This window comes from Jaculus jaculus, chromosome 1 (genome assembly GCF_020740685.1).
Source record: "Jaculus jaculus isolate mJacJac1 chromosome 1, mJacJac1.mat.Y.cur, whole genome shotgun sequence".
Classification (NCBI taxonomy): domain Eukaryota; kingdom Metazoa; phylum Chordata; class Mammalia; order Rodentia; family Dipodidae; genus Jaculus; species Jaculus jaculus.
Genome location: NC_059102.1, coordinates 259,123,324 through 259,145,484, shown reverse-complemented (window position 1 = coordinate 259,145,484; position 22,161 = coordinate 259,123,324). Strand labels below are relative to the sequence as shown.

The 22,161-nt window shown below is 47.7% G+C and overlaps 1 protein-coding gene across 1 annotated transcript in view; it reads left to right on the top strand.

Annotated features, from left to right (window-relative positions):
• Positions 1–5,580: 5,580 nt before the first annotated feature.
• The window catches only part of Mapkapk2 (MAPK activated protein kinase 2), a 53,147-nt gene continuing 36,566 nt past the window's right edge, over positions 5,581–22,161 (top strand). The window contains exon 1 of the mRNA XM_012949874.2: positions 5,581–5,820. Within this exon, the coding sequence (XP_012805328.2) occupies positions 5,581–5,820 (240 nt within the window). The remainder of the gene's footprint in view (positions 5,821–22,161) is intronic.

Below are 22,161 nucleotides of genomic sequence, written 5' to 3'. Positions count from 1 at the left end.
AGGCTTCACAGGCAAGTGCTTAACTGCTAAACGACCTCTCTAACCCCCCCCAACATTTTTTTAATGCTGTGCTAGGGATCAAACTTAGGACTTTGCTAAGTATGCATTCCACTACTGAGTTATAGTTCCAACCTGACCTATAACTTAAAAAAAAAATTGGAGAGAGAGAGAGGGGGTGGAGAGGGAGAGGGAGAGAGATAGAGATAGAATGATGATAAGAATGGATTGGATGGGCCAGGGCCTCTTGCTGCTGTAAACAAACTCCAGATGCATGTACCACTTTGTGAATCTGGCTTTATGTGGGTCCTAGAGAGTTGAACCTGGGCTGATAGGCTTTGCAAGCAAATGCCTTTAACTGCTGAGCCATCTCCCCAACTGGTGACTTCCAACTTTTGAAGTGTTTTTATACATCCTTAACAACTTAAGTTCTTAAGTAGTTCACTACAGATGGCTGAGAGGTTGGTGTTATAAAAACAGAACTTTGGACTTCATTTGTCCTTATAATAGCTCTACAAGGCAGACAGAGCAGATGTTCTTATCACTCTATAATGGCAAGAAAGAAGGAACTGTGAGGCAAGGGACTTTCATGAGGTCACATGGCTAGCCACTGCCAGGAGAATTTCAGGCTCTGACCTCTGGTGTACCTTTTCCTCTGGCTCATCCCAGTCCTCAGCTATTCATCCAGTAAGTTCCACTGGAGATTCATCAAGTGTCTGTGTTGTGTTCACACGAGTATTTTCTGGGTGTTGTGTAGATGGTGTATGTATGTGCCCGGGCTATCCCGTGTGCCCCTTAAGCCCATGTAGCCTTTATGACTCCAAGAGAATGGTCTGCTGGGTTTCGGTGGTCTGCTATTCCTAGGTCCTCAGGTTTCAGCATCTCCCCCAAACTCCACTTACATGGAAAGGCAGCTCGGTGTCAGGGACAGGTTCCTAAACAGTGGGAACAGAGCAGAGGAGCAAGCCAGCAATGCTTGGGTAATGATGTTTAGCTTCTCAAAATAATTCATAGTACATGCTGTATGACGAGTCCCCATAGATACCATCTTTTTTCATTCTCACTTCGTCCCAAAAGAGGATCTGAGGATTTCCTGCCCACACCCCAACCTTTTGAAATAAATTTTTTTTTTTGTTTGTTTTTCGAGGTAAAGTTTCCGATCTAGCTCAGGCTGAGGTGGAATTTACTATGAAGTGTCCGGGTGGCCTTGAACTCATGGAAATCTTCCTACTTCTGCCTCCCTAGTGCTGGGATTAAAGGCATTTGCCACCACACCTGACTGAAAAAAATTGTTTATTTATTTGTGAGTGTGTGTGCGAGAGAGAAAGGCAGATAGAGAGAGAATGGATGCGCCAGGGCCTCTAGCCACTGCAAATGAACTCCAGACACATGTGCCACCTTGTGCATCTGGCTTTTAAGTAGGAACTAGGGAACGGAACCTGGGTCCTTTGGTTTTGCAGGCAAGCATTGTAACTGCTAAGCTATTTCTTCAGCCTACCACCCCCTTTTTTTCAGACACACAGAGAGAGGTCAAAAGGCTTGTTCAAGGTACCTCATGTGGACAACTGGGTTCTGTGTGTTCATCTCAAGATTTTGTTTTCTACTGTGCCTTGCTGCCTCTGAGAGCTTATTCTTTCCAGCTGCATAGACAGAAGCAGGTGACCATCGGATGCCAATAACTGGAAGTCCAGGAGACCTTTTGTGGGTATGTAGGTGAGGGGGCAACCTAGACGAGGGGCTCCCTTCCATCTGAGCCAGTGAGAGTTTATTCTTCCTTGTGTCTGTATTCCAGCCCCAGTCACATCTCTGTGGCCTTAGGTAGAATCCGTTTTTGAAGATCCGGGGAATCTCAGAGCTGTCTGGCCTGTCCTTTAGCCCAGGAGGAAGTCATGTAGCTGTAACTGACAGAACTCTGGTGGTCTTCACCTTCCAAGCTTGTGCCTGCTGTACTCCTGCCCAATGTTTCCATTTTGTCTTCTTCACTAAAACATTGCCACCCACCACCACAAAGCTGAGCATGGCACTTTAAACACAACACTGGTGAATAGCAAACAATGCGATGTATCCAACGTGGTCTCAGAAGCACTGATCCGAGAGGTGGACAGCCAAGTTGGTGTTCCCCTGCAGACTTCATGGTTCAGAATGATTTCCCCTGTGGTACCACCATTGAACTTATCTTGGCTTTTTTCTCTTTCTTTTTTTTTTTTTTTTGATTTTCAAGGTAGGATTTCATTCTAGCCTAGGCTGTCCTGGAATTCACTCTGTATTCTCAGGGTGGCCTTGAACTCATGGCGATCCTCCTACCTCTGCCTCCCGAGTGCTGGGATTAAAGGTGTGCACTACCATGACCGGCTTGGCTTCTTTATTTTATTTTATTTTATTTTTATTTATTTATTTATTTATTTGAGAGCAACAGGCAGACGGGGGGCGGGGGAGGGACAGAATGGGTGCATCAGGGCTTCTAGCCACTGCAAATGAACTCCAGACGTATGCGCCATCTTGTGCATCTGGCTTATGTGGGTACTGGGGAACTGAGCTTCACAGGCAAGCGCTTAACAGCTAAGCCATCTCTCCAGCCCCTGGCTTGGCTTCCTGATTAGGGCTGTAGGTGCTGGGTTTAGACAGCCTCCAGCTGGCCATGCATTCCATCTGGGAGACAGCCTGCACCACTGGAGTACTCCAGACCCTTACCCTCTTCAAGGGCTTCTTTGACCTATTCCCCTCTGTGAGCCTGAACCAAGGTTTCACTTGAATCCCTCTGCACTTGAGAGGGGAAGGTCAACTCAGATGAAGCTGAATTATTAATCTTTTATCATTCAAAGAAGAGAGGGGCTGGAGAGATGGCTCAGCAGCTAAGATGCTGCAAAGTCAAAGACCCAAGTTCAATTCCCCAGTACCCATGTAAAGCCAGATGCAATGTGGTGCATGCATCTGGAGTTTGTTTACAGGGGCTAGAGACCCTGGTGTGCCCATTCTCTCTGTCTCTCTTCTAATTATCCCTCTCTGCTTACAAATTAATGAATAAAAATATTTACAAGAAAAAAAGAGAAAGTGTTGCTGGCAAAGGGGACTGGTTGTCTCATTGGTCCAGAATGAGTCCTGCTGCCCATCTCCATCCAGGGGGAGGGTGACTCCAGTCCTTCACCTTTCTATTTCTGCCTTCCTGTGAGACAAATGTTTCTGGAAAGGCAAACAAGGGCAGAAACAACTAGCAAATGTTCTTTAGCCCCTGGCCTTGGCCCCCAAGGGACCCTTTCTTACAATGCTATCTTATCTTCAGTCTAGTTGGGACATATTAGGGGCCATGTGAGGCCAGGCAGGGTCAAGCCTCATTCTCTAATTTGTCCAAATCAGTAGACAGGTGCATTGTCTTTACCTGTCTTGTTCTTTTTTCTCAGTTCTCAACTGCTCGTAGAGTCAAACTCCTGGATGTGGGCAGGCTATGGAGCCAGCTAGGCCCTTCTTCCTCAAGAGACTAGTGCTGGAGCTAGGTTTCTTCAAAACTACTGAGCAGGTGTGATGGTGCACACCTTTAATCCCAGCACTTGGAAGGCAGAGGTAGGAGGATTGCCATGAGTTCAAGGCTACCCTGAGACTAAATGGTGAATTCCAGGTCAGCCTGGGCTAGAGCAAGATCCTACCTCAAAACAAACATACAAACAAAAAAACAAACAAAAACCAAAACAAGGGTCTGGAGAGATGACTTAGTTGTTAAGGTGCTTGCCTGCAAAGCCTAAGGACCCAGGTTTGATTCCCCAGAACTCATGTAAACTGGATGCACAAGGTGGTGCATGTGTCTGGAATTCATTTGCAGTGGCTAAAGGCCCTGGCATACCCATTCTTTCTCTGTCTGCCGCTCTCTCTCTCGCTCTCTAATGAATGAATGAATGAATGAATAAAATATTAAAACAAAACAAAACAACAACAAAAAAGCATATTTCTTATGGCTGTAGTTTCAGGGACCAATCCATTTGCCACAGAATCATTCCTCAGGAGGGTGTGAGGTTCTCTCAGGATCAGCCAGTGGAGAGGGCTCTGAGAACTCAGGCAGACTCAACCTTTTTATTTTATTTTTAAAGATTTATTTTTATTTATTTGAGAGAAGGGGGAGGGGGAGAGAGGGAGGGAGGGAGGGGAGAGAAGAGAGAGTGGGCACACCAGGTCTCCTAGTCCCTGAAAACGAACTCCAGTTGCATGCTCCACCATGTGCATCTGGCTTGCATGGGATGGGAGAATCAAACCTGGGTCCTTAGGCTTCACAGGCAAGTGCCTTAATCACTAAGCCAGCTCTCCAGCCCTGAGTATTTTTTATTTTATTTTATTTATTTTTTATTTTTTCAAGGCAGAGTCTCACTCTAGTCCAGGCTTACCTGGAATTCACTGTATAGTCTCAGGGTGGCCTTGAACTCACAGCGATCCTCCTACCTCTGTCTCCCTAGTGCTGGAATTAAAGGCGTATTTTATTTGAAATAGGCAGAGAGAGAGATAGTTAGAGATTCAGAGAGAGAGGATGAGAGAATGGGCACTCCAGAGCCTCCAGCTGCTGCATATGAACTTCAGATGCATGCGCCACTTTGTACATCTGGTCCTGGGGAATCAAACCATGGTCTTTTGGCTTTGCAAGCAAATGCCTTAACCGGCAAACCATCTCTCTCCTGTTATCTTCTTATTCCATTCTTCTGCACTTAGCTGGGATTATAGGTGAGTCTCTTCCCACCTTTTCAGTTTTAGTATATGTGCTGCTGAAGACAGCACCCTTTTCAGTTTATTTACATAAAATATGTTCCAAATCATAATTAATAAATTGTAAAACTCAGAGTGATATGTTTGGGTTAAGGAAATCCTTACCATTGCCCGAACCTCGTTTCTACGAGGGTGAACCTCAGCTACTCCATCCCACCCCTGAGGTCTCCCGTAGCTTTATTATCAGCCATCCATCTTCAAAATACACTACCTCTTCCAATCCCCAGATGCGGTCTCCTACATCCAGACGGGTGGAAAATACTGGATGTTTTCGTCTGAATTTCAGCTACTTTCTTTCCCTTCTCCCTTCCCAGCGAGTGGCCCAGGTTAAGAAGTCGTATTTCTTCCTCTCTTTCTTTCCCTTGACCCCCAGTTTCCAGCCCCCCATGGCTTCTTTGGCTTTCCAAGGAACCCGCATCCTCCCCTTTAAGGCCCGCCCTTCCCCCACGCCCACGCCTCCCCAAGCTCCACCCCCGGCCCTCCCCTTTAAGGACCGGCCCCGGACGCAGACGAGCCTGTGACGCGGCCGCCGCCCCCGGTCTGAGTACTTCTGGGTGCCGGCGCTTCCCCCCCGCCGGGCCCCGCTGTCCCGCGTTCCCCGGAGCGCAGGCCCCCGGGGGGAGGGAGCAGGGCCGGTGGGCGCCCCGTGACGCACGGCGGGGACCCACGGGTCCCCCCCCCCGCGACCCACCGAGCCTGGAGCCGGGCCGGGGCGGGGAAGCCGGCTCCAGCCCGGAGCAAAGTTCGCAGCCGGGCGGGGCGTGGCGGGGACCCGGGCCGGAGCCGGAGGAGGGGGCGGCCGCCGGGCCTCCCGCCTGTGCGCGCGCGTCCCCGGGCACCATGCTGTCGGGTTCCCCCGGCGGCCAGAGCCCGCCGGCGCCGTTCCCCAGCCCCCCGCCGCCCGCCCCGGCCCAGCCGCCGCCTCCGTTCCCCCAGTTCCACGTCAAGTCGGGCCTGCAGATCAAGAAGAACGCCATCACCGACGACTACAAGGTCACCAGCCAGGTGCTGGGCCTGGGCATCAATGGCAAGGTTCTGCGGATCTTCGACAAGAGGACCCAGCAGAAATTCGCGCTCAAGGTAAGTCTGCCCCGGGACGGGACGAGACGGGCTCCCGGGGGTGACTCCGCTCTCTGGGGGCGCGGGCGAAGCGCCCTCGACGCCCGGTGTCCCCTAACCTGCGCTCGGAACCCCGGACCCGACGCTGTGCCCAGACCGAGGTTCCGGGTGCCCTCGCTCCGTACTCGTGGGGGACCCAAGTGGACTCGGGGCGACTCTGCCATTTGGGCTTTGGAAGGGGATCCAGCCGAGTGGCACCGGCTAGCTTCGGGACAGCTAACTGCTACTTTGACCCGGTGTCTGGGAGATGGGCTCCGGGGCTCGTGTCTTTCCCCCCGCCCTCCCTCTCGGTTTCCCTCCCTCCCTTTCTTTCCGCGGGCACAAAAGGTCCATTACTCATTGAGCTGGTTGGTCGCTTGGTTTGGAGAAGTCGGCGCTCGGGGGTTTACTGAGCCTCGCTCCTTATTTGGGAGCCGGAATGTGACTTCGCCTGCTGAGCCCGGCCTCGCGAGGGCTACCGAGGTGGGGCACGTCGGCCCCGGCAGCGCGGGACGCGGGTTCCCGGACCCGCTCCCCCGCCCCCCCGCGCGGGATTGTTTAGATGGGTCGCGCCGCGGCCCCGCTCCACCTCTAGCGCCCGGAGCTCCAGATGGGTGGCCTGGCGGCCCCACCACGCGCTGCCGTTTCCATGGCTGCTGCATCGATCCTAGTAAACCTGGTCTGTCCGCCGGGCTCGGCCCGGTGCTGATTCTGCAAATCTGAGGCTGCCACTGGACACTGATTGATGGATGGAAGGAAACGCTATTCTTGGGCTGGGGAAACCTAACCTTTTCTCCTCTCTTCGTTTTTGAGGGAGCATGATAGGGGAGAACAGGGATTTCAAGTGACATCGCTACTTTTGAAGTTAAACTGAATGGGGCTTGGAGGTCTGATGCCAAGGGAGGGGTTCCCCTAAGCCACCAAAAAAAAAAAAAAAGTTGTAAGGATTTCAAGTCAAACCACATCTCTAAAGGTCACATGACAGGTTTATTTCCCCGGGGTGTCTTAATTGATTGGAGGAGAGAAATACTTCCTGTGTTATCTTTTTCTCTTCCCTTTCCACCCACACAGTTTGCTTGCTGTGTTTGAGCTGTCATATCCTGAACTTAGTTGAATTATGGGTGGGACTGTTGACATCCAGAATCGAATGGAATTAAAGCCTGTTATTTTGTAGGTGGCAAGGACGCTCAGTTTCTAGATTTTCAAGGCCTCTAAAATAGTTTTCTTCCTGGAGGCTAACCTTCTCTCCCCCCTTTTTTTTTCTTGGTGGCATGAGCTGCGTGTTGTTGACGCCGCGCTGTTTTAAACACTGCAGTGTTTGAGCCCATGACCTCCCTTTCCAGTAGTTGTTGGAATTGACTCTGGCTCCGACCTTTGGGGCTGGAGGTGAGTGAAGAGCTTGATCACAGTTAACGCTGTTGAGGAGGAAGTGACAGATGTTCTTTCCAGTAGCATTTTCTGTCTTTTTTTTGAGTTGCCATCTGCCGTTACCCCTCAGCAGGCGTTGACACTGGCTGTTCATTCTCATGGATAGTTGGAATATAATTTAAAGACTTCAGAGCAGAACTCTCAACTTCCCCTTTTTCTATTTAATACAGACACATCATCCTCTAAGATGCTTATGGGTGGCAGTTCAGATTTCTTGTGTAATTAGGAGAGAAGACTGAGTGTTTTTCTCCTCTGTATGGTTTTCAGAAGGAAAAAGTCTAGCTATTAGACAGTTCTCATGTTTTACCTTCTGGTTAGAGGTGGGTGAAGATTGAAGTCAGAGTCTGTTTTGACAGGCAGTCTGCTCCCATATCTGAGACGTTGACTCAACTGTTAAACCGTACATTTCCCACACATCTTTGTGTTACAGTATAATAATCTAGGAAGAACAAAGAGAGACGACATTTGGAGAGTGACAGCAGTGTCAACAGCACTTGCATATCCAAACATTGGCTAAGGCACAATTACAGCCGTGGGGGAATCTGGTTAGAAAGAATCCTGTTCCAGAAACATGCACCACAGAGATTTCTCTCTTTCTTTTTTGACATTTCGGGGTAGGGTCTCACTCTAGCCCAGGCTGAAATTGAATTCACTCTGTATTTTCAGGGTGGCCTCGAACTCACAGTGATCCTCCTACCTCTGCCTCCCAAGTGCTGAGATTAAAGGTATGTGCCTCCACGTCCAGTGATAGAGATTTCTTGATCTTGAATATTGACTAAGTGCTGAGTTGTGAAATTATTTTCAAAACCAGGAGACTTTTCTGAGGAGAGAGCCAGGGAGGAAGATGTGGTGGGGCAAGCCCATAGGGATGATGATCCCATAGGGAAGGCACTGTGAACAGAGAGCAGATCTGTACTCTAATGAGTGTTGAGCCTATTCTTGGTATTGAGGGCAGAGTGTGGCAGCAGCCCAACCCTCATGGGTGCCTGGGAAGTCTGCTCTCTTGTACCTCTGAAAATCAGTGGGACGTGACAGCTGCCCAGAGGTTCCACTCCCTGTCTGTGTCCTGGTGACCTCTTGGTGCTAAGTGAAATCAGTGCTTTTGAAATGGTCTCAACTAGTCTTGCTGCTTTTCTTCTTCCACTTGGGAAAGCTGATGCTCAAATGCTTTTGGTAGGTGCTGAGATCTTGCCTCATCCCTCCTGCTGGGCCCTGAGTCATGCTTATACTTCCAGGCCGAGTTGGAAGGCATTTGAGAGGCCATCACATTCAACACCCTCATTTTGCAGATGAGAAAACCAAGGCCCAGAAGGAAGGAGTGTCCTGCTTAAGGCAAGTGGTAACTCTTGCTACTTACTTGGCAGAGAGAGAGAGCTCAGATCTCATTTGGTAGGACTAGAATTCAGGTCTCTTGTTTCCTAGTTTTGGGCCTTTCCCTGTTTCTTAAGGGTGGTGATATGGAAAGGCATGTACCAGATTACTGGTCTAGATTACCTTGCCCCTGGAGAGCTGTTCTTACCACAGGTTTCATTTGTGGCTGGTGGGCACTGGTTTGGTATCTGCCACCTTCTATTCACATTTGTCAGAGTTGGAGAGGCAGCTTCTAAACCATCTCTGCAGCTCCATTAGATTTGGGTCTTTGGGAACATGCTTCCCCTCCTCCTTTGTAAGTGTGTGCATGATAGAAACTTTGCTCTTACTTACATGTATGTGTATGTGAATTCATATGTGTAAGTGTGCTTATTTGTGTGTGCCCAGGCCAGAGGACAGCCTTGGGTGTCATTCTTTAGGAAGGCTATACAACTTATTTTGTTTTTTGGTTTTTCGAGGTAGGATCTCACTCTAGCCCAGGCTGACCTGGAATTAGTTTCAGGGTAGCCTTGAATTTGACCATTCAACTAGTCTGACTGGCTGGTGAGCCCTAGGGGTCTGCCTGTCTTTTTCTCCCAGCTGAAATTACAGGTGTGTGCTTTTATGCCCTGAGGCTTTTTTTTTTCTTTAAACATGGGTTCTAGGGATGGAACTCAGGCCCTCATACTGCAAGGTCAGCACTTGACTGACTGACCTATCTCCCCAGACCTATTGTTCTTTGTATCAGAATGTGGGGATTCTAGTATTCCTGTGGTAGGGACACCTAGTCTTAACCCATTTGTGTACTAATTGGTTAGATTCCCTGTGGGTTTCTCAGCTGCTTAGTGCGTTCCTGTGTCATGGTGACATTCAAGTATTAAGTGAACAAATTTAATTAAATTTCGAAGTGTCGTACCTCTCTGCTATACAGCACTGATTAGGTAAGGCATGTAATTGCTTTCTAGAATCTAGAATGTTGTCATAACTTATCTTTGTTTATCTTTCCATTGCATACACTAGTGGAGGAAGTGAGGTTCTCAGTTTCTTCTCTGGGTCTCCAGCAGGTCTCCCTCTCCAGGTCATGGAAGTGCTGCCATGATTTGGCTTCCTTTCATTTCATTAAGGGGTGCAAGATGATTAGAAACTCTCAGAGTGGGTCTGTACACTTGGAGGGAAACTCCAGAGCTCCCATATCTCTCCAGTATAGGCAGTGTCCTTCCTCATTTTGTGTGTCTGCTGGAGAGATGACAGTTAGTATGGCTGACAGGTAGGTACTAGTGTTTCAGTTTGGGCTTTGTTGGACGGAAGAAAGTCTCATGGACCAAGCTAGCCTCTTATATATTCATTGTTACAGGTAGTTGACAGTTTGCTAAGCATTTACCATGTGGTTAGTCCCATGGAGGATAGTGGTTTTTGGGGCTCAAGAACTTAATGGAGAAGGCAAAATTAATAGATGCAGTGAAGGGCTACATTATGAACAATGGTAGCCAATATCCTTGTGTAGTTATTAATATTCAAATTAATGAACAGGGATGGAGAGATGGCTCAGTGGCTAAGGCATTTGCCTGCAAAGCCTAACGACTGGAGTTCGATTCCCCAGTACCTATGTAAAGGCAGATGCACAGTGGCACATGCATCTGGAGTTCGTTTGCAGTGGCTGGAGGCCCTGGTGCATACGCCCATTCTCTCTGTCTCTCATGTCTCTCTCTGCTTTCAAATAAATAAAGATATTAAAAAAAGGTTAAAATAAATGAACAATGCCGCACAGGGGCATACACCATTAATTCCAGCACTCGGGAGGCCAGAGGTAGGAGGATTAAACACAGAAAAATCAAACCAAACAAAATAAATGAACATGAAGGAATGAAACAACGTGAATTCAGTTGCCACAATTTGAACAGTACAGAAAAATTTTCATTGTTGCAGAAAGCGCAACTGGACTTTGCTGGCCGAGAAACTAAATTGTGTGGTTAGGAGTAGAGGAACTTTGAAAGAGGGGCATATTTGAGTACTGAAGTGGGAAGGGAAGCTTTGGCTGGTGGCAGTGAGACCTTGGACCTCTGAGGAATGAGCAGGTCTGCCAGAAGATGTCGTGAAGTTGGCTGAGACTCTGGTGAGAGGGCCTGCAGGAGTCCAAGTTGGTAGGTGGCAGTGGAGCTGAAGAGTTGAACCTACCCATCTTTGTATCAAAACACAATTCAAAGGTATTTGTTGGAGGGGATGCTTGAGGGAGGCTTGAGGGTGTTATAAAGAAAGACTAAGGGGGTTCACTGAACTTGGGGCTTGCAGATCTTTCTGGTAAAGGGCCTGGTTTCTGCTTTAAGAGACCCTTTCTCTCTGTTGGAAGATTTCAGGCATGTGACTGTGGCCCAGTCCTTACCTGTCCCTGATGAAGCAGGGATCTGGGCATCACTGATGCAGGATCAGCCTTTTGACTCATGTTCTCTTGTGAGTTTTGGGCTTTGGGAGCTGGAAAACACTCTCCAGTCAAGATTGTGGTCAGTGGCTGTACTAGTTCCTTTCTTGTTGCTGTGAACAAGAAGGAAGGAATAGGTTTATTTGGCTTACAGTTCCAGGGGCTTACTTGCCATCATTGGGTGGGGAGGCATGGCGGCAGGAGCATGAGGCAGCGGTTACATTGCAGTAGTCAGGAAGCAGGGGAGGAACAGGAAGTGGAGCCAGGCTATAAAACCTCAAGGCTCACTTCCAGTGACCCACTTAAGTCTATCACCACAACCTTCACCCCAGTGCCACCAGCTGTGGACCAAGTGTTCAAACACAACAGCTTATAGGGACACATTTCACTTTGAAACCATAACAATGGCTGAAAGGAGAGAAATCTTTCTTAGGGACCCAGGACTGTAAGTGGGTGTCTGGGAGCAAAGGGCTTTTTTGAGGGGAACATGAAGACACGAGTATGGGAAAGGATCACCCTCAGGACTGCCAAGTCAGACTTCATCCTTGGCTATGTCCTGGGGCTGGACATGGAGGTCAAAGCCCCTGTCACCCACAAGGCCCAGAGCTATGAGGGATTTGTGTCTGGGCAACGTCCACCAAGGAGGGGCAGAGTTGAGGTGCCAGTACCTGTGATTGCAGTGTCTGAGCATCCTTGACATGCTCTGAACCATCACTTTCCCTGGTGCCTTGTGATCGGTGACACTTTCCTGCCTCCTGTTTAGTTTCACATCCTTCCAAGGGTCACAGGAAGTCTCATTTTCCCCTTCTCGCCAGTACTGTATTCTCCTTGTGAGTGGACAGAGTTCTTTGAAGGGGCTGTAGGTCCTCAAGACCCCAAAGTAAAGGGACCCACACCTCAGCAGCAACTCCGTATGGATACTGCTCGGCCTTCTTCCATCTTATTGAGGAAGAGGCTGCGCCACAAAGGTTCCCAGGGTATTGTTTGGTGTGGGCATCAGAGCCGTATGCTGGGACCTGGCTTTCTGGAGCATGCTCTTGGTCTTTTTTTTTTTTTTTTGTTTTTTTTTTTAGTTCTAGTAGGTAGTAGTATTGGGACTGAAGATCTGAGTTCAGAATTCAGTTTTACTATCTTGACAAGTAGGAACTTTCCTCATAGGTAGCTTTGTTTAAAAAAAATGAAAAATGAAGTTGGGCATGGTGGTGCACACCTTTAATCCCAGCACTGAGGAGGCAGAGTTAGGAGGATCACTGTGAGTTTGGGGCCATGCTGAAACTACATAGCGAATTCCAGGTCAGCCTGAGCTAGAGTGAGACCCCACCTTGAAAAACCAAAACCAAAACCAAAAACAAAAAAATCAAAAAAGAAGGCATTGGTAAGGAAAAGGGGTCAGACCAAAACAGTTTACTATATCCCAGTAAGGTTGCTGTGCCTTTTCTAATGTTTAGAAAAAGTGATCTTACATAGTTTGAAATACAAGCATATATCTATATGTAAGTATGCATCTGTAGATATCAGCAAGTAGTGATGAGCCTGTTATTAGGGGTTATTGGTAGGGAAGAAAGTTACAAAAAAACCTAAATAGTAACAGTAACAAAAATCAACCCAAAATCATAAAACAGTGTAATGTTTGTGTCCTGCTAACTAATTGTGTGACATTTAGTTAGTTAAACTTCTGGGCCTGTCTACATCAGAAGATTAGGTTTCATCAGCCCCTGAGGGCTGGCATCAAGGAGCAATAGGAGAGGCAGACAGTGTTGGAGGCTGGAGGCCAAGGGCAGGCAGGATACTGCTGATGTGCTCCCGGTCTGATGGTCAGCAATACCTGGGCCAGTGTGGATGCCCTTTTGATAGTTGAAATACGTCTAGTTAATTAATAATCCTCACCTGCCAGCTGCTGTCTGTCTCATATGAAGACTTGGAAAGTGTTCTAGTTAGCTGCTCCTCAGAGTGGACAGGCTGTATGTATGGGAATCTTAGTGCAGTTGTGGCACAGGTAGAGATGAGGAGCCCTTTATTTTTCCCTACCTCAAACTCCATTGCCATTTGAAGGCATTAGCTGTGCCCTATACAGGGATACCTGGCTGAAGGGTGAGCATGGCTGAATTTTAGCCAGTGTGTCTTTGCTGTGGCACGGGGCTGGTTCACTTATAGGGATCTTTCTTTTAATTTGCCCATAGTCACAGTAATGGGCAAGGGACTTTTGTGAGCTGGTAGTTCTGATTCCCAGATGAGGATGTTAGGATTTCCCTGCAAAATCTACTGAATCCTCAGTGTGAGAGTCAGAGGAAGCAAGTGGAGAAAGACATATCTGGACATGTTTGGCTTTTGTCCTTCCTGCCTGCTCCAGAAGAGACCAGTGGTTTCAGCTGCAGGTATGCATTGTAGGGTCCTGTCTGCCAAGCTGTCCCAGTTTTAAAAAATAATTTATTTATTTATTAGAGAGAGGGAGAGAAAATGAATAGGTTCACCAGGGCCTCTAGCTAGTGCAAACAAACTCCAGATGAATGTGCTACCTTGTACACCTGGCTTACATGGGTACTAGGAAATTGAGCCTGGGTTCTTAGGCTTCACAGGCAAGTACCTTAACCACTATACCATCTCTCCAGCCCCTGTCCCAGTTTTTCTGAAGGAGGAGAGGCACAGAGGAAGGGAGCATAAGGTTGGGCTTGGCCCCTGGCATTGTCCAGTTCCTGGGGACTTTATTCTGTGGTCCAGTAAACAGGTCTGTGTGCCAGCTTGGAGGTGGTAGATCCTGGGACATTGCTTGAAGGTCAACCACTGTTTGTATGTGATCTTTCCCTCTAAGATCAGCCAAGCTGCGTGTTTGTTCCGTTGGGAACCTGAGCTCTCTTAAGAGTCATGTGAAAGGGCATCTTAGTCTTGAGGGGCATCTCTAGGCATCTCATGGTGGCCAAAGATAACCTGCTTTGTGGCTACCCATTGTGAGTAAAGTGTTTCTGGCTCAGAGAAGAAGAAGGCCTGGGAGAGCTAGGCTGTTGATGCCTTCTTTCTGTTTGCCTTAACTCAGTGATAAGTCTTCCTTTGAATGTGAAGTAAAGGTGACATCCAGTCTTGGGGAGGAGAGGGAGGGAGCTCAAAGACCCAGTGACCATTCTTTGTGCCAGCTCCTATACTGTTATTTTCCTTTGGGGCTCCTTTCTCTCTCTCCTCTGTGGCAGATAAAGTTGGTTCCTTCACTGCTATCTTGATTAGCCCTGTTGGGAGGAGCCTCTTAGCCCACACTAGCCATTTGTAGCCTGACTTCCTGTCCTGGGTCTCTGTCCCAATGACAAAAAATAAACCTGTCACTGTTGCAGTCTTCCCCTCACAGCCAGGCCTTGATAGCTGTCCCAGGTCTGCCATGCTGCAGAACTGTTTATCTCACTTTGCAACTGGGCTCTCCCTCTGTGCCCTTTTTCCTTCCAGCTGGAACTTGGTGGGCAGTTTGGGGCCAACCCTCTACCCTGGATACTGGGTGAGCTGTGGCTGCGCCTCTTCAGGAGTCACAGACAAAGGATAGCTGGGGAGTTGTCCTGCCCGTTCCTAGATGGGAGAGGGCCAGACACAGGAGAGTGGACAGGTTAGCCTTCTGCTGGGCTTGCCTACAGCCCTGCATCCTCTGTGAGCTGCATCTCCAAGCCGGCCTCCTTGCCAGGGTGAGGGACCATGCTGCTCCCAGTGCTCGCCCTGACTGGCCTGGGACCTAGTGTGCTACCTGCTTGTTCTGCTTGTTGCTAAGTTATACTCTCCACCCTACAGTGTAGGGTTTCATGTTACCACATTCTAAAGTATGACTTCATCAGATTGACTTCCAAGAGAAATTGGGCCATGGCTCTGTGCTTCCTTCCTGAGCCCAGCCAGGGCCCCACAGGCCCTCCTAGCTCATCCGTCTGCACAAAGCCACCAAGAACCCGAGTTTTCTTCTGCCTTCTGGCCGCTGTCTTCGTCCTGTATGTACTATTGAAGGCGCTGGAGACCTGCATAGCATGACGAGGAAGGGGTGTAGGTAGCCGTGGACCTGCTTAGCTGGAGGTACTAGTCAGAGTATCTCCTTCACCTCTACTTTGGCACCCCTTTCTTTCTGAGGTTTCTAGTCCCTGTACCGATGTTGGTGTTAATCATGACTCAGGTGCAGTTCTCTGCTTTCTGGGATTAAGATTTATTTAGGTGAAAAGCTGTGTGGGATGAGTGATAGGAGCCAAGAGATAGAACCTAGGGAGCGCTCTGCCTCAGTGGAAGTACCTTTCCTGACTGTGTCTCACTGACTGTTCTCTTTGGTCTGTTGTCATTTGAAGCCTCATATCCTCTGCAGAGAACGATTTATATGCCAAGGCCTGTTGGCCTCTGGAGGGGAGGAGCTGGGTGTTGTTGGTAAGAGTTTATTTTTAACTGTGACAGAAGGAGCCTCTGTTCTTGGAGTAGCCATACCTTCTCTCTTCTATCCCTAACCTGGCTCCCTTCTTCAGTCTCTGTAATTCTTAGGCAAAGGCCAATAGGATTCTAAAGACCAGGCTTGGCAGGACTCTACCGTCATGTTTGGCTTCTGCAGAGCCCAGGTTGACTTGGTGTGGGGGAGTGAAGAGTGGCCAGGGCATGTGTGCAAGGAACTTAGGGCATCCTAGGAATGCAGGTGGACTGGTGGAAAGCAGGCGTGCTCTGGAGGGTTACTAGAGAGGCTGTACTAGCTAGCAAGGGGTTAGCAAAAACTGTGCCTCTCTTCCCTCTCCCTAGTGGTGCCCAGGCTGTTGGCAGGCTGCCGGCCACAGCGAGAACAAGCTGTATAGTAACGTGTGACGTTTGTGCTTACCTCAGAAAAGCTTGTGGTGGTGTCACCCTCTCAGGGCATAGACTCACAAGGGCCATGTGCTGTCCAGCAGAGCCTGCCAGTTATCCTCAGCAACCTTGTCCCCTTTCTGTTCTGTCCCTGTGCTCTTGGAGGGCAGCAATGTCTCCTATCCTGGGTTTCAAGACTGTCCCAACAGAATGGACTTGACTGAGTTGACTTGATTCCCTTGGCTATGATTCTTTGACAGAAATTAGATTGGGTTTGAGGTGTAATTAGAGAACGAAGGAATATAGAGAAGTGGCAAAGGGTTTGAAGTGCAGTAGAAAGTTCAGTAGGCCCATTCTAATAACCCTCACTGGAATGAAGGTCTTTCCTCTCAATCCTTGTTGTGCCCTTTGAGGATTAGTTTGCCTGCAGCCCAGCTGTGATCTTAATAGCTTCCAAGTTGGGTTTCATTTGCTTGCTAGATGTGATGTATCTAGATCCTTCCTAGATCTGGCTGTAAACATTTTTTTCTTTTTTTGTTTTTTTGAGGTAGGGTCTCACTAGCCCAGGCTGATCTGGAATTCACTATGGAGTCTCAGGGTGGCCTCGAACTCACGGCAGTCCTCCTACCTCTGCCTCCCGAGTGCTGGGATTAAAGGCGTGTGCCACCATGCCCGGCAACATTTTTTTCTTGAACACATACCTTTTTTTGGCTCTTCATTCATCTTTGCATTTTTCCATCTGTATATTTTTTTGTGTCTCTTTTCCTCACCTTGTCTCTGTCAGCCTCTTTTGCCTCACACAATGAAATCTTTGATGCCAGAAGTGGGTTCTGAATTACAACATGCTTGATAATATGGGTTCAGCCTCTAGTGCTGGGTGGGGGAATAGAATTTAAAAGGAAATGTCATCCTTTCCATCAAATTGCCAAGAGAACCTGACCTGTTATTTCATATAAAAACGCATTTCTCCATGTGCACAATGTTTCTTTAAATACTGGATTAGTTGGTGATATGCTTCTTCAGTTACTTTTTTTCATATCCTCTTAGACATAGTGGCTTGATATCCTTATAAGTCAGGGTTAGGTGCATGGCATCGCTTGCAGTATGGTGGTGTTGGGCTGGGCTCTCAGATGGAGCCAGCGCTGTAGTGGAGCTCCCCCAAGTGCCCTTGTCTTCTTGTCTGCCAGCACCTGCTCCAGCACAATCTTCTGGGCATTTCTGTCCTCCACCCATTCAGATTTTCTGACTCAAGGGCAGATCTTGTGTTTGCTCATAGAGTTCTCATTCCAGCCTCCCCACTCTTTCTTTTGAGGAAATGGTCTTATATATCCTATGCTGACCTCTAACTCAATGCATATCCAGGGATGACTTTGAACCTCTGATCTTCTCTGCCTCCACTTTCCAGTCCTGGGATCAGAGGCATCAGACATCTCACATGGTATGTGCAGTGCTGGGGATTGAACCCAGGGCTTTGTGAGTACTAGCAAGCACTCTGCCTACTGAGCTACACCCACAGCCTGAGTTCTCATTCTTACAAGAGTATTGTAAGAGCTGCTGCTTCTCCTCCCTGTTCCAAGGTCCCTCCCTTTTCTGTTCTCTGAAGGAGATGACCCTTCTGCCTCCACAAGTGTAATGTGCCAACTTTCCTACAATTCTTGGCACTTTCTGGTTAGCTCAAACGTACAGCAGAGACTCAGATGCAATCCAGTGTCATCTGTCTGCTGGCCTCGCACCTGTGTGTTGCAAGAGGGACCAGCATTGAGCGCCAAATTGTTGGGTCTGAAGTCAGAGCTTTGTCTCATGAGGCAACTTATCTGTATGCCCAGAAGACTTGCGTAGGAAACAGAACCTGAGAGACCTGGCTTCCTACCCTATGCTTGTGACCCTGAGCAAGTCCTAGAACCTGTCTGGACCTCACTTAGCTTCCTCATTTGTAAATCAAAGGGATTGGACTTGACCTAGGAAGAGGGTCGTGTCCCCCCTCCCCCTCCTGTTACTGCATCCTCCATTGCTGGGAAAAAGACCTGCTGCGGGCAAGAAAGTGGTCAGCCCAGTTTCCAGCAGGAGAGCCATGCAGAGAGCCTCCTCGGCTATTCTTTGTAGGTTGGTGTTATTCACCCTCCTGTTGGTTGCATTATTTTTACTCACTCACCCACTGTTTGTAAACATTTATTTTCCTCCATGCCTCCTCTTGTCTTTGCAGCTGACTGGCCATCAGGAGCCCAGATGGTAGGATTAGTCTGGAATGGAAGAGTAGACATAGTCCTTCCCTTGGGCTTACACATTCCTTAAGATTTTGCTGTATGAGAGGATAGAGGCCTGAAGATTTTCTTTCTCCCTCAAGTGTAATAGGCTAGCCCTGCCACTCACGTTTCTAAGCAGGGTTTGACTTCCATTATCTTCCATCCTCCTACGATCCAAAACAACTTGCTACTTTAGAAAATTAATTAGCAATGCCAGGAATAAATTTTTTCAGCTTCCCTGCGGATAGATCAGAGCTGCAGTTTGGCTTTGATACATTTAGCAGTCTTTAGTCCTCAGTCCTCTGTTGGAAGCTCAGCTGCTCTGAGGTCTGTTGGATAAATAGAAAGACCTTATGGAGCAGGTGCAATGTGTTAGGCAATGCAATTGATGTCTGTGTACACCCTGTTAACTCTTCCCCCACTTTTAGCAGAACAGGAAACATGCTCAGAGCTAGCAGTTGTTTGAACACCTAAGTGCTAAGCTTCATTTTAGGCGTTGAGGATATATCAGTGACTTGTATTCCTGCAGGAGAAGATAGAACATGATCAGTTCAGTGGTGCAGCTTGTCAGATATGATAGGGAGAAAGGAGAAACAAAAAGGGAGAGAGGATCTGAAATGTCAGGAATGTATGTGTGGCATTGTATGTGGGTTTTTTTTTTGTTGTTTGTTTTTTGAAGTAGGGTCTTGCTTTAGCCCAGGCTGACCTGGTATTCACTATGTAGTCTCAGGATGCCCTCGAACTTACTACAGTCTTCCTACCTCTGCCTCCTGAGTGCTGAGACTGAAAGCGGGCCACCACGCCTGGCTTATACCTAGACCTTTTATTTTTTTAAAATTTATTATTATTTATTTATTTGAAAGAGAAAGGGGGGAGGGGGGAGAGGGAGGGAGAGAATAGGTGTATCAGGGCCTCCAGCCACTGCAGACGAACTCCAGATGCATACACCCCCTTGTGCATCTGGCTAACATGGGTCCTGGGGTATCAAACCTGGGTCCTTTGGCATTGCAGGCAAACACCTTAACTGCTAAGCCATCCCTCCATCTTTTTTCTATAGCTCACAATATTGCCTTTCCTGAGGTCTTCTGTGATGCCATCATAATTCACTACTTAGGTGACTAGCAATTTATCTTCTATCATTTGACATTCATGGCATGTTTATTTGTACGGAATCCTACAGTGATAAAAATAACTAGTAGACCCTGTCTTGGGAGCTTTGCCCTTTTTTTTTTTTTTTTTTTTTTTTTTTTTCGAGGTAGGGTCTCACTCTGGCCCAGGCTGGCCTGTAATTAACTATGTAGTCTCAGGGTGACTTTGAACTAATGGTGATCCTCCTATCTCTGCCTCCCGAGTGCTGGGATTAAAGGCGTGCGCCACCACACCTGGCTAGAAGCTTTGTTTTTTATATACATATGTGTGTATGTGTGTAAAATAAATGAAAAACACCACCTTCATCCAGTTTGTGCCAGTTCTGGCATTTTCTCATTAAAACTTCATAGACCAAGTGGCCTGATGCTTGGTTTTATATCCAAGGAACTGTTCAGGGAGCTGGTGGTAGGTAAGTGGTAGAGGCAGGGCAACAGGGTATCAGTTAGGACATAGAAGCATTTGGTGGGTTCTCCAAGGTGGAGGTGCAGGGGTGGGGTAGAGGGTGTGATCACTGCATGGTATAGCCCAAGAACCTGCATGGACACACCTGAGACACACCCAGGTTCAGGCAAAAGTATGGGTGGCAGGATAGTTTCTAAGAAGTGGAGAGACTTTGCTGGCTGCTCCTCTCTTTTGTTTGGCCAAGAAGAGAGAGGATGTCTCCCCAGGAATCTTTCTGGTAATAGGAAACACTTGGAAGCTGTGTTAACTGATTATCTCGAAGAAGCAGGGAAGAGTAATGAAGTGAATAATGAAAACAAAAGCTGGGCTTTAGCCCTGGCAGATTGTGTTCACCTCCTGGGCCTTCAGAGGGCTCCACTCTCACTTGGAAGAACCCCATCTTCCTCATGTTTAGCTGTCCATGGGGAGGAGGAGGCAGACACAGGTCTGGTCATCCGCTTCCTGATGAACAGAAGGCAGGGCTGGAGAGGGAGTGTCTGTCAGTGCAGATGGGAAAGTGAAGCAATGGGGTGGGTCTCTTTCTTAGTGAGCATGTGCTGTGACAAAGGAAGTTGCAACATTTCCCCCCCTCTTTTTATAGAGAAAGAAGAAGAGGGGGAACCTATCTTCCAGTAAACTTCGGAAAAGTGCTTTGTCTTTGATGGATGGTTTTTGTCCCTTTCCTCATAGTGTTCGGCATTCTTCCCCATCTGCCAACCTTCCTCATTCTGAGAGATGTTTCTTCCAGCAGACTAGCCATATCTAGAGAGAAAAGAAGCCACAACTTGCACTCAGGACACCTTGAGAAGGTACCTTACCCATGGCTGTCAGACCAGAGGTGTGTTGATCCAACACATACCAACTGAAGATTGCTGGCTGCCTCTGCCTGGACATTGAGAGCTATTTGAATAGGACATGTGGGTCCTGAGGCTTACCTGGAGCCTTTTGCTACCACTTGGGTCTGTATTCATTTGGAATGATGACTGCCTTGTTGGCACATTGGGACTGTGGATCTAGGCAGAAGCTGGGAAAGAGGGTCCAAAAATGTGTGTGGGAGGTAGAAATTGAATTACCACCTCACATTAATCTGGAATCATGTTTGATTTTGGCCTGTGGGCTGGAACTGGACAAGAATCCATTTGAGTTTGGAAGTGTGGAGATATGTTTTCCTAATGAAAACTTTTGAGGTTTGGAAAAGCAGTGGAACTGACTGACTGTCTTTGGTGAGATTTGCTTCCTTTCTCTTGGCTTTCATTACCTTGCCATAGCCCAAAAGTTTCAGAACAATCCAGCTTTGAAACTGTAGCTTTAGAGATGTTTTAGTCATCTCTAGGATGAGGTCTGCTTGCTGGGAGGAAGCCAGGATACCCAGGGCAGGTGATGGACAGGCAGGAGAGGGTCACGTCCTCAGGCTCTTTGTTCCCCTGTTCTTGTTGCTTCAGGTACCTGGAATGTGTAATTTCTCCTCCCTGCTGTTTGCTTAGGGGTGAGTCTGCTTGTCTTCAGGCTAGGAAGAGTGCAGGGATTGGGGCCAGAATTTGCTTGTTTTCCGGGTTCCATGGTGAGGACTTAAGTCCTCTTCTGAAGGAGGCTGCACTGGTACTAGGAGAGCTGCTAGCCACATGGAACTATTTGACATAGTATTTTCAGTAATTCGGTAAGACCTAGCCATTAAGTCTTTGGAAGCACCAGCCACATTTTAAGTGTTCAGTGGTTGGCTGGTGGCCACTGTTGTGAGTAAAGAAAAGTTGTCACAGAACATTCGCTTAGTGTGGGATCCGAGATCGTCTGATTCCTGGTACACGTTCATCTGAGTTAGGAGGAGACTTGTGGAATGACACAGGAGAGGTGAAGAGTAAATCGAAGTTACTCATTTAGAAAGGATCTTTTCAAAATGTTGTCTAGCTCAGAAAACATCACAACATATAGATGCTCATTTAGTCTTTTGGCTACAAGTTTTGGCCAATGTTGACCATCAAATTCACTCATGAGCAGCATTTTAAGGAGAGGGAGAGAGAGAAAGAATGAATATGGGCATGCCAGGGCCTCCAGACACTGCAAACAAACCAGACACATGCACTACTTTATGCATATGGTTTTACAGAAGTACTGGAGAATTAACCTTGCCTTCAGGCTTTGCAAGCAAGCACCTTTAATTGCTGAGCCATGTCTTCAGCCTTAAGGTATAGCTTTTCATGTAACTCTTTTGTATTTTGTTTTTAAATTATTTATTTATTGGAAAGAGACAGAGTGAGGCAGATAGAGAGAGAGAATGGGCACGCCAGGGCCTCTAGCCACTGCAAATGAACTCCAGATGCATGTGCCACCTTGTTCATCTGGCTTGTGTGGGTCCTGGGGAATTGAAGCTGGGTTCTTAGGCTTTTGCACACAAATGCCTTAACCTCTAAGCCATGTCTCCAGCCCTCATTTGTGTTTTGTTAGGTCATAGACTCTTAAGTGGTAGTATGCAGGAATTTTTTTTTTAATTTTTATTAACATTTTCCATGATTATAAAATATA